This window comes from Bison bison, unplaced genomic scaffold, assembly GCF_000754665.1.
Source record: "Bison bison bison isolate TAMUID 2011002044 unplaced genomic scaffold, Bison_UMD1.0 scf7180017861528, whole genome shotgun sequence".
Lineage (NCBI taxonomy): Eukaryota > Metazoa > Chordata > Mammalia > Artiodactyla > Bovidae > Bison > Bison bison.
This window is the reverse complement of record NW_011492100.1, coordinates 190,955-202,707: the sequence shown is the minus strand read 5'-3', so window position 1 is coordinate 202,707 and position 11,753 is coordinate 190,955. Positions and strand designations below refer to the sequence as shown.

At 53.1% G+C, this 11,753-nt stretch overlaps 1 protein-coding gene and 2 pseudogenes across 1 annotated transcript; all 3 read left to right on the top strand.

Annotated features, from left to right (window-relative positions):
* Positions 1-6,669: 6,669 nt before the first annotated feature.
* On the top strand, positions 6,670-8,384 carry LOC104983122 (annotated as a pseudogene).
* Positions 8,385-8,554: 170 nt separating this feature from the next.
* Positions 8,555-10,494, top strand: LOC104983121 (2-acylglycerol O-acyltransferase 3-like). Its single transcript, XM_010832598.1, is given in 7 exon segments — positions 8,555-8,591; positions 8,753-8,887; positions 9,096-9,203; positions 9,463-9,533; positions 9,804-10,011; positions 10,317-10,394; positions 10,397-10,494. Coding segments are annotated over 7 exon segments (735 nt in total).
* Positions 10,495-10,587: 93 nt separating this feature from the next.
* Positions 10,588-11,753, top strand: part of LOC104983120 — a 5,966-nt pseudogene continuing 4,800 nt past the window's right edge.

Genomic DNA, 11,753 nt, shown 5'->3' with positions numbered 1-11,753 from the left:
AATCACTGCAGATGGTGACTGCAGCCATGAAATTAAAAGATGCTTACTCCTTGGAAGGAAAGTTATGACCAACCTAGATAGCATATTCAAAAGCAGAGACATTACTTTGCCAACAAAGGTTCGTCTAGTCAAGGCTATGGTTTTTCCTGTGGTCATGTATGGATGTGAGAGTTGGACTGTGAAGAAAGCTGAGCACAGGAGAATTGATGCTTTTGAATTGTGGTGTTGGAGAAGACTCTTGAGAGTCCCTTGGACTGCAAGGAGATCCAACCAGTCCATTCTGAAGGAGATCAGCCCTGGGATTTCTCTGGAAGGAATGATGCTAAAGCTGAAACTCCAGTACTTTGGCCACCTCAGTGAAGAGTTGACTCATTGGAAAAGACTCTGATGCTGGGAGGGATTGGGGGCAGGAAGAGAAGGGGACGACAGAGGATGAGATGGCTGGATGGCATCACTGACTCGATGGACGTGAGTCTGAGTGAACTCTGGGTGTTGGTGATGGACAAGGAGGCCTGGTGTGCTGCGATTCATGGGGTCGCAAAGAGTCGGACACGACTGAGTGACTGAACTGAACTGAACTGAAAGGACACATGCACCTCCAATATTCACTGCAGCGCTGTTTACAACGGTGAGCATGGAAGCAACCCAAATGTTTACTGACAGAGGAGTCGATACAGAACACGTGGTACATGTATGTGACGGAATATTGCTCAGCCATAAAAATCAGTGAATTTGGGTCATTTGTAGTGATACGAATGCACCTAGGGTCTGTCATACAGAGTGAAATAAGTCGGAAAGAGAACATGAAGATCCTGTATTAACGCATATACATGGACTCTAGAAGCATGGTACGGACGGACCTGTTTGGGGGGCAGGAATAGAGATGATGTTGGAGAAAATGGACTTGGCAACACAGGGCAGAAGGAGAGGGTTCATGGAGTGTGATTCCTTGAGAGGGCAGCACTGACATTTATACACTAGTGCGTGTGGAGTAGATAGCTAGTGAGAAGCTGCTTCATATCACAAGGAGCTCAGCTTGGCGCTCTGTGATGACCGAGAGGCGTGCGATGGAGCTGGGGTGGGAGGAAATCTCAAGAGGGAGGGGATATATGTATACACAGAGCTGATTCACCTTGTTGTACACCAGAAACTGGAACTTCCCAGGTGGCACTAGTGGTGAAGAACCAGTCTGGCAATGCAGGAGACATAGGAGATGTGGGTACAATCCCTGGGTTGGAAGATCCCCTGCTGGAGGGCATGGCCACTCGCTCCAGTGTTCTTGCCTGGACGACCCCATGGACTGAGGAATCTGGTGGGCTATAGTCCCTAGAGTAGCAAAGAGTCAGACACGACTGAAGCGACTTAGCCCACACGCACAGCAGAAACTAACAAGGGACATGGAACATCGGATTCATTCAAACTTGGAAAAGGAGTCTGTCAAGGCTGTATACTGTCACCCTACTTGTTTAACTTATATGCAGAGTACATTATGCAATATTTCAGGCTGGATGAATCACAAGCTGTCATCAAGATTGCTGGGAGAAATATCAACAACCTCACATAGGCAAATGATACCACCCTAAAAGCAGAAAATGAAGAAGAACTAAAGAGCCTCTTGATGAAAGTGAAAGAGGTGAGCGAAAAAGCTGACTTAAAACTCAACATTCAAAAAACTAGGATCATGGCATCCAATCCCAGCACTCATGCCAAACAGAAGGGGAAAGAGTAGAAGCAGTGACACTATTTTCTTGGGCTCCAAAATCACTGGGGATAGTGACTATAGCTGTGAAATTAAAAGGTGCTGCTGCTCCTTGGAAGGAAAACTTGGCAAACCTAGACAGCCTATTAAGAAGCAGAAACATCACATTTCGGACAAAAGTGCATATATTCAAAGCTATGTTTTTTTTCTGATAGTCATGGATGGATTTGAGAGTTGCACCATAAAGAAGGCTGAGCACTGAAGAATTGATGCTTTCAAACTGTGGTGCTGGAGAAGACTCCTGAGAGTCCTTTGGACTGCATACAGATCAAACTACTCAATCCTAAAGAAACAACCCTGAGTATCCATTGAAAGGAATGATGCTAAAGCTTAAACTCCAGTACTTTGGCCACCTGAGGTAAAGAGCTGACTCACTGGAAAACACCCTGATGCTGAGAAAGATTGAAGGCAAAAGGAGAAGGGGACAACAGAGGGTAAGATGGTAGGATGGCATCGCTGACTCAATGCACATGAATTTGAGCAAACTCGGGGAGATAGTGGAGGACAGGGGAGATTGGAGCGCTGCAGTCCATGGGTCACAACGAGTCTGACAGCATTTAGTGATCGACAACACTGCCTCCCCGACAACAACAACATGCTATTGTAAAACAATTATACTTCAATTAAAAGAACAATAAAATTTAAACAAAAAAAGTCACATTCTGGAAATTCCTTGGCAGTCCAGCGGTTAGTACTCCAGATCTCAGTGCCCAGGGTCCAGGTTCAATCCCTGGTCAGGGAACTAAATATCTACAAGGCAGGGCACTGCCAAACAACAACAACAAAATAGGTGACTTTCCCTGACCTGGAAACCAGCTGGCTCCGATCAGTGTTGAGCACACTCATTATCACGGTGAGGCCAGGCCACAGCCCACTTGGAGGGCGTGCTCACAGCCCTGTGGGCTCTCTCTTGGAGGGGCTTTCCAATCTTTAGCCTTTCCCACAAAGACCTTCCCTCTGGAGGTCTCCCCACAAAGGCCTAAGCTAGGTTTAGGTAACAAACCCTCGTACAGGTCCTCCACCCCCTAGGGGCCACATCCAGGTGACAAATGAGGAACCCTGCTATTCAGGGTACACACACAAGGCGACCCCCACTGACACAGACATCTGCCAGCCCTGCAAGACACAGGGAGCCAGTCCCAACCTTCACAAATTCCAAATAGCTTCCTCACCCTTAGATGCTCCGCCACATCCCTGATCTCCCCTTTTGTCTTACTAGTGAGAGCCATGTGTGCCCAAGTAGTAGTTATACTTTCCTTGTGGGGCTCCTGATCATGATGGTCCATTGTGCTGGTCAGCAGAGGGGGCTGAACCAGGGCAGAACCCAGACCAGGGGTCAGGGCCAGGAGATTAAGCCAAAAGATGTAGTATCATAGCCACAGTGGCCCCTGTGAGACTCCCCTCTACAGAAGGCCAGCCTTCTCCAATCACCTCCACCTGGGGCCTCCAAGTGTCTGCCCTCCTGCAAAGGATCTTCTCCTTCCTGGGGCTGGGTGAGTCCTTGAAGCCCTGAGAACTCCCAGACTGGCTCTCTGCTTCCAGATGCCAATCGGGAGGGAGGCGGTCCTGGGATCTCTGGATTGAACAGATTGGGGCTGAATCTATGGAAGAGAGAAGGGGACAAGAGGGGGATCTGGGACTTAAACCTCTGAAGTCAGGGTCCTCCCACATCGTGCCCCCACCTCCAGTCCAGGGGTGCCTGGCTGCCTTGCTCCTTGTACTCCTGAGCCAGGCTTGGATCCTAGCGGTCCTCAACCTAAACGGGCTCGACGGAGACAGAAACATACCTTGGGCAGGAGACCATGTCTCTGCCTGGGTCCACACTGAGCCATCTGGAGACATTTCCAAGATCACCTCCTCATCTCGGTGAGGCACTCTGGAACTCTGTGCTGGGTGCGAGCTGGGCTTCAGGGTAGACTCTTGGGACAGTCACCCTCAAAGTCCGAACATGGCACCCCCACTCCCCTGCTGTGCACCCTGTGTCCCCAGCCGGAGGCTCACAGAGATGGGTCCCTCCCACAACTACCTCTTGGTGGAGCTTCCACCCTCTTGGGTTCCTGGTCCTTGGGGTCTTCAGCACCCTCAGCACAGAGACCAGAGGTTTTCCCGCCTCTTGCCTGGCCTCCAGCCCCACCTACTCCAGCTGCCCCATCGCATCCATCTTCCTGTCTTCCGGGACTACATCCTGTGTGCTGGTGAGCAGGGGAGCCCTGGGTCTCAGGACCCCCAGTCCCTGCGGTCACCTCCTCCCTGTCTTCCTCCCCCTGGGGGCATCTGGTCCAGCTCCATCTCCCAGTGCCCTCCTCCCTCTTTCTGGAAGACTCAGACGGTAGGTCCTCCTGCCTCACCAGCTTTGGTGTCGCCTGTAAGGCCCGTGACTCCTGTCTCCTGTCCAGGGCTGGTGGCCGTCCTAGCCATGGGTTGGCCGCTAGAGGCCCCGGAGACACAGCCTGGATCGCTTTGCTTTCGCAGCTGCAATCAGAGGGATTTCTCAAGTCAGGGTGGGAACACGGGAGAGCAGCCTGCCTGCGGCCTCTGGGGCAGCGCTGTGGGGGAGGAGCGCAGAGCTCTGCTGTCAGGCAGCCCCTGCTCTCCCAGGTCTCTCTAGTGCTATCTTCTCTTTGGGGAAGAACAAGATCTTCTAGTAATTTCAGACTGGCCGAGCGCCTGGGTGAGAAGCGCTGCAGCACATACGGAGAGGGGTCCCTCCGCTTTTCCCCGTCCCCAACCCCGCTATCCCCTGGGGCCTCCTCCCGCCCTTCCACAGGCCCATCCACAGGGTCTTCCCTCCCTGCTCTCATGCCTAGCCGCCGCCGGCTACTCCCAGGCTGAAGGTTCCCAAACTGGGGCCCAACTTCTTGGCTGCCAGCCTCGCCCCCAGGCTGGCCTCTTGCAACTCCACCAGCCCTGAACTCTGTCTTAGTTGATCCCGGCGGGAGGGAAGGGGCCTGCAGGTGGCTCTGTGACCACCCTTCTTGTCTCCTGTTCTGGGCAACGTGGGGGTCCCCGACCCCAGTACAGTGGACTGGAGGCCCAGAAGCGCACAGGTATACGCGGTCTACATGGAGCCGCTGTCGCAGCAGTTGGAAGAGAACAAGGCGTGCTGTGGCATCCCTGCACACAGGCACAGCGTCTTCACCTAGGGGCACCTCTGGGCCCCAGCAGCTGCCTCAGTGACTGTGCTGGAGACTGAAATTAAAGGCTGGACCATGCTGCATCGAGTCTTCCCTGATGGCTCAGTTGGTAAAGAAACTGCTTGCAGTGCAGATTCCCAGGTTCGATCCCTGGGTAGGGAAGATCCCCTGGAGAAGGCAATGGCAACCCACCCCATTATTCTTGCTTGGAGCATTCCGAAGACAGAGGAGCCTTGGTGGAAATCAGTAGTCCATGGGTCACAGAGAGTCGGACACGACTGAGTGACTAACACTTTCATGGGGCATAGGGGATTTTTACGATGATTAGGATATCCTGTATTTTATGTAATGGTAGGTATATTTGTCAAAACCCACAGAACTGCAGGACAGAATGAGCGAACCCGAATGGGACCTACAGACTTTAGCTGACAGTCCTGTGTCAAATGTGTTCCATCAGTTGTAACAAACATTCCTAATAATGCAAGGTGTTTACAACAGGGTAAAGCACAGGCGGGGATGTGTTCCATATTAGAACACTATTTTCTATACAGCTTTTATATAAATGTAAAAAATGCTTTAAAATATTTTTAAGTACATTAAGCTTAAAAAAAAGATGGAACACACCTGCAGTGTTCGTGTGTTTGTTTTGGCAGAAGTCCCGATGCCCGGCCTCACCTCCCAGTGGCCTAGATACTCCAGGAGACCCACAAACAGAGCAGGGGCTCACGTTAAGGATCAGCTGTCTACTCCAGATCGCACAGTCTCCACTGGGTTGCAGTGGGTGTGTTCTCTGGCTTCTTCAGATACCCGACCCCCTCAGATTCCTAAAGATTCCTAATGATCCAAGCACTGGACCTGGGTGGCACGCCCCATACCCCGCCCAACAGATTGCCCAGCCTGACCCATTCTGACCCAATCCGACCCCAGGAGAAGGTCAGTGATCACTGAGAGGAGGCTCGAGACATCTGGAGTCCAGATCCCAGGGTCTCCCCATCCACACGTTGCTCCCCATCCCAGCAATCCTGCGAAGCCCCAAGGGCTTGGCCACTCACACCAGAAAGGCTTCCTGGGCTCCTACGGAAACCTTTATCCCTGCCCCCTGCCCCGCCCCCGGGGACCTGGAGCCCTGCAGCAGAAGGGCAGTGCCTGGGAGTCTCCACCGCCCCCCACCCCCCATCTTTCTGCAGCATGGAAACCGTGCAGAAACAGAGGCTTGAAGTACTGAGCACCTACCAAAGCGCGCTCTCTTTCCTCTTCATGGGCGAGGGGAGAAGGCCATGCTTCCACTGCGGACAGAAGGAAGGGGAAGGGTGGGGGAAGAAAGGTTGGAGGCCCACCTGCGTCGAAGCCCTGGGAAGGGAAGGGACACAGGGCAGGCTGGGAGATGGGCAAAGATCTCACTGGTGAGCAGGAGGCGAGAAGTCAGTGTGCTTGCGAAAGCTAATTCCTTTTTCTTCCTCATCTTTCCCCCAGGCCCTTCCTGGTCTCTTCTCGCCTGCTGCCTCCTCTTCACCTCACTCCGCCGTTTCTCTGTTCTCCATTTCATAAGGTTTCTTTCTGGACCAGAACATACCCCAGCAAAGTGAGCACTAAACAAGGGCCAGGCAGTGAGAGGTGAAGGGTGTTTCCAGGAATTCTCCCCCCTTATCTGTGCCCAAGGAGGAAGGCGTTCTCAGTGGATGAGGAATTGGACTGTTTGGAAACACCTGAGGGATTATTTCCAAGGGATGCTCTCCACCCTCTCCCCCACCTGCTCTCACCTCCTCACCGTTCCCCATGCTGGAGTGTGAGCCCCGGCTGCCTAAGTTCCCACACTGGCCAGGTTTTGGGATGGTGTTTCAGAGGGAACCCTGATGCACTTGACCCTACTGTCGTACCTTGAACCCCGAAGTTTCTTAGTGTAGAGGGGACTCTTTACAGCTGGTATCCTGCTTTCTCTACTCCTTTCTTATCATCCTCTCTACCTCCAACAGCTGGTGACAACCGAGAGTTGGCCCCCAGTGGGAACTACGTGCTGGTAGCCCACCCTCATGGGACCACCAGCATCAGAACCTCCTGTAACTTCTGCACTGAGAGCACAGGATTCTCCCACCTGACCCCGGGGCTTCGGGCCTGGTTAGGCATGAGGAACAGCATCTTCTACATCCCAGTCTATCGCGATGACATTATGGGCTGTGGTAGGTCTTCAGCTCAGTGGGAAACAGCAAACTAACTCCGTGTCCATCACAGGTGCCCCCAACCACCACCTGGAGCAGGAACCTGACTTGAACAGTGGCCGGGCTCACAGTGGGCTTTAGAGGATAGTTTCCGAGCAAGTGTCCTGCCTCCTTAAGGAGAGAGGCGCTGTAGGGGGCATGCTGACAAGGGCACAGGGGTAGGGAGTTTGGAAAGAAAGGGATGGTTATCTCAGCCTTCATGTGCCAACAGGTAGGGTAAGTGAATAGGGCGCCAAGTATGGGACTGTAAAATTCTTGCATACCTTCTTTCCTCCAGGACTATGTTCTGCAAGCCACCAGAGACTGGATTTTATCCTGTCCCAGCCCCAGCTTGGCCAGGCTGTGGTCATCCTGGTTGGGGGAGAACTCGAGGCCCTGTATGCCATCTGGGGGAGCACTGCCTCACTCTCTGGAATCATAAAGGCTTTCTCGGCCTGGCACTGAGGCACGAGTGAGCCGGGGCCCAGCCGGGGCTGCCTTGTGAGGTCAGAGCCTCACAGTGTGTCTGGGGATCTACACTCTATCCCTACACACCCGCCCCCTGGAGGTGGGCTGTGTGTCCCCAGAGCTTCCACTGTGACCACCTACAGAGCGATCCTGGCAGACCTTGAGTGTTTTTCTGTGCCCACCACCGGTGTCCATTCTCCAGGCTCCTCCCACGAAAAGAGAGATAGGGTCACAGGGCTAACCACAGGACCCTGGGGCTCATGTGCCCTCTGTTGAAATTCTTCCTGACAGCCATGAAGGTAAGACCTTCCAAACTCATTTACTTGTGAAATAGTGTTAGTATTCCCCTTGCCACCATGTTGTAACAGAGACAGTATCAGAAACTATATACAGAAAGGCCCTGCGTCAGTCTTCTTAAGAAATGTAATTCCCGTCTCCCAGATCTATCTTAGTAGAACTCTCTTTGCCTCAAATGAACTTGGGAAGTGGTAACCAGTGGGGGATAACTGGGAGGTGCTCCTAGAGCCCCTGATGTCTTCTTCTCGCCTCTGTCTTCCCAATGTCGCTCTGGTGCCCGTGTACTCCTTTGGAGAGAATGAAGCCTTCACAGTTAAACCTCCTGCCCCAGACACCTGGCAGCAACTGTTTCAGACCACCTTCAAGCAGCTCATGTACTTTTCTCCTTGCGTCCTCTGGGGCTGTGGTCTCTTCTCAGCCAAGTCCTAGGGCCTGGTGCCCTTGGCCAGACTCATCACTACTGTGGGTAAGTGCCCAGCTCCAGGGAAGAAGGCTGCTATGAGCAATGTGGGCAGCCTCCGAGTGGCCTAGACACTCCCAGACCGGAAAAGACAAGTGCGTGCTCTTCCAGGATCCGCAAGATCACACAGTCAGGGCTGGGACCCAGTAGGTCCTGGCTTCTGCAACCCTCCTCACAATGATTTCTAATGCACCGAGGGCTGGATCTCCATGGCACACCCCTTAGGCCATCTCCCAGTCCCATGAAGAGACCAGCCCAGACCAACCAGTTCATGATAAGTGTGTGGAGGCTGGAGACCTCTGGAGCTCTGATCACAGAGGCTCCCCCCACACACAGCCCCCTACAAGTGATCCTGGGAGGCCTCAAGTGCTTGACCACTCAGCCCAGCAAGGCTTCCTGTGCTCCTACCATAGCCTGCATCCCATTTTTCCTGGTTCAGGAGCCCTGCTGGCTGAAGGGGAGCACCTGGGAGTCTCCACCACCCCACCACCCACCCCCGGCATGAAAACCCTAAAGAAACAGTGGTTAGAAGTACTGAGCACCTACCAGTTTGTGCTCTGTTTCCTCTTTCTGGGTAAGGGGAGCAGGGGCCCACTTCGGAAGGTGAGAAAAGGGAAGGTAGGCTAAGAAGGCTGGAGCACCCCCTATGGGACCAGGGCAAAGGGAGGGGCGTGCCAAAGTCTAGCAGGGAAATGGGCAAGGATCTCACTGCTGAGGGTAGAGGGGAGAAGTCACTGCGGTTTCACAATCTAACTCATTTTCCTTTCTCAACTTTCCCCTAGGCCCTTTCTTTTCCCTTGTTGGCTTCTTCCTCCTCTTCACCTCGCTCTGGTATTTCTCTGTTCTCTACTTGGTATGGTTATTCCTGGACTGGGACACACCCCAGCAAGGTGAGTGCTAAACAAGGGCAGGAGGAGAAGGGGGTGATAGAGGACGAGATGGTTGGATGGCAACACGGACTCAATGGACATGAGTGTGAGCAACCTCTGGGAAATAGTGAAGGGCAGGGAAGGCTGGCATGCTGCAGTCCTTGGGGTCACAGAGAGTCAGACACAACTTAGCAGGTAAACAACAAAAACAAGGCCCGGGTAGAAGGAGGTGATAAATGGTGTCTGTAGTGATTCTTCCCCCCTTATCCCTCTGCCCAAGGTGGAAGGTGTAATCAGTGGTTGAGGAACTGCACTGTGTGGAAACACCTGAGCGATTATTTCCCCATTAAGGTAGCAGGTCACCCTCCAAGGGATGCTCCACTCCTCCCGCTCCCTTACCTCCCACCTCCTCTCTCCTCCCCATGATGGATTCTCACCTCTGGCTGCTTAAGTTCAGGTAATGGGGCAGGGGGTGGGATGGTGTTCCAGAGTGGACCCTTGTGCCTTCGACCGCATCTTAGACCCTGATCTCTCAGGTCTCTTGGTGGGGAGGGAAGTCCTTTCAGCTGGGGGCCTGCCTTCTCTGCTTTCTTTCCTTCGTCCTGCCCCCTGCTACCACAGCTGGTGAAAACAGTAGAGGTGCCCCCAGACAGGAGCTACGTTCTAGTGTCCCACCCACATGGGACCATGGGCTTCGGAAGCTTCTGTAACTCCTGCACTGAGAGCACTGGCTCCTCCCAGCAGTTCCCAGGGCTTTGGTTCTTACTGGCCGTGTTGAATGGCCTCTTGTACATGCCAGTCTGTCAAAAGTACATTATGTCCTGGGTGAGTTTGAGCTGAGTGACAGAGGATGACCCCACCCCAATCTGGCCAGAGTGACCCCCAGTCACCACCCACCCCAGGCACTTGGCTTGAATTGGCCAGGTTCACAGTGGGGGACAGGAGGTGGCTTGGCCCACGTGTCCTGCATCTGTGCTGGGAGAGGCACTGTAGGACACGTGGACAGGGGCACAGGGGTAGGGAATGTGGAGAGAATGGGGTGATGTCTAGTACTCAGTGTGCTAAAGGGAGAGGTGAGGGACTATGGGGCCCATGAGGGGCACTAACTGTTCCTGAACCTCCTCATGCCCACAGGAATATGTTCTGTGAACCGTCAGAGCCTGGATTTTATTTTGTCTCAACCACAGCTCAGCAGGGCTGTGCCCATGGTGGTTGGGGAGCCAATGAGGCCCTGTATGCTGTCCCAGGGGAGCATGGCCTCACTCTCCGGAATCGTAAAGGCTTCGTCCACCTGGCACTGAGACACGGGTGAATGGGTGCCCTGACAGGGCTGCCTTCAGTGGTCAGAACCTCACAGTGTCTCTGGGGATCTACACTCTATTCCTGCACACAGGCTGAGGTCACGATGGCGTAGCAGAAGGATGTGCAATCATCTTCTCCTGGAAGAACTCCAAAATTACAACTCTCTGCTGAACAACCATTGACAGGAGAATGTTGGATCCCACGAAAAAAAGATACCCCACATCCAAGGGCAAAGGAGAAGCCTTCGCAAGATGGTAGGAGGGCCATAATTGCCTTTAGAACCAAGCCTCACACCCACCAGGTATGCTTGGAGGGCTCAAACAACACCTTGGGCACAGCAGCACCCAGAGAACCCACAGAGACTGAGCCAGACCTGCCTGTGAGTGTTGCATGTCTCCTGTAGAGGTCAGCAGTGGCCTGCCACAGGGGCAGGGACTCTGGATGCAGCAGACCTGGGTCACACATCATGTGGCATAAGCCCTTTTGGAGGTTGCCATTAACCCTACCAATAAATCCACCAAGCAGATAACCCACAAACTACAGAACAATTATACCAAATAAATTCTCACACTGTTAAGAAAGTTCTAGGACCCACAACAGATTTCCCAATCTGGGGATCTGGCAAAAAGGACCGAGAACCCCCAGGGAATTTGATTTTGGAGGCCAGCGGAATTTGATTACAGAACTTACACAGGACTGGGGAAACAGACTCTTGGAGGGCCCAAACAAAACCTGTGTGCACCAGGACGCAGGAGAAAGGAGCAGTAACCTCACAGGAGACTGACCCAGACTTGCCTGTGAGTGCCAGGAATCTCCGGTGGAGGCCTAGGTTGGCAGTGGCCTGCTGCAGAGTCAGGGGCACTGAGTGTGGCACAGGACCTTTTGAAGGAGGCCCCCATTATCTTCATTACCTCCACCATAGTTTGGTCTCAGTCAAAAAACAGGGAGAGCACACAGCCCCATCCATCAACAGAAAATTGGATTAAAGATTTACTGAGCATGGCCCAGCCCATCAGAACAAGACCCAGTTTCCCTCACAGTCAGTCTCTCCCATCAGGAAGCTTCCTCTGACTTATCCTTATCTGTCAGAGGGAAGACAGGGTGAAAATCACAATCACAGAAAACTAACCAATCTGATCACATGGACCACAGCCTTGTCTAACTCAGTGAAACTATGAGCCATGCCGTGTATGGCCACTCAAGACGGACGGGTCATGGTGGAGAGTTCTGACAAAATGTGGTCCACTGGAGAAGGGAATGGCAAACCAC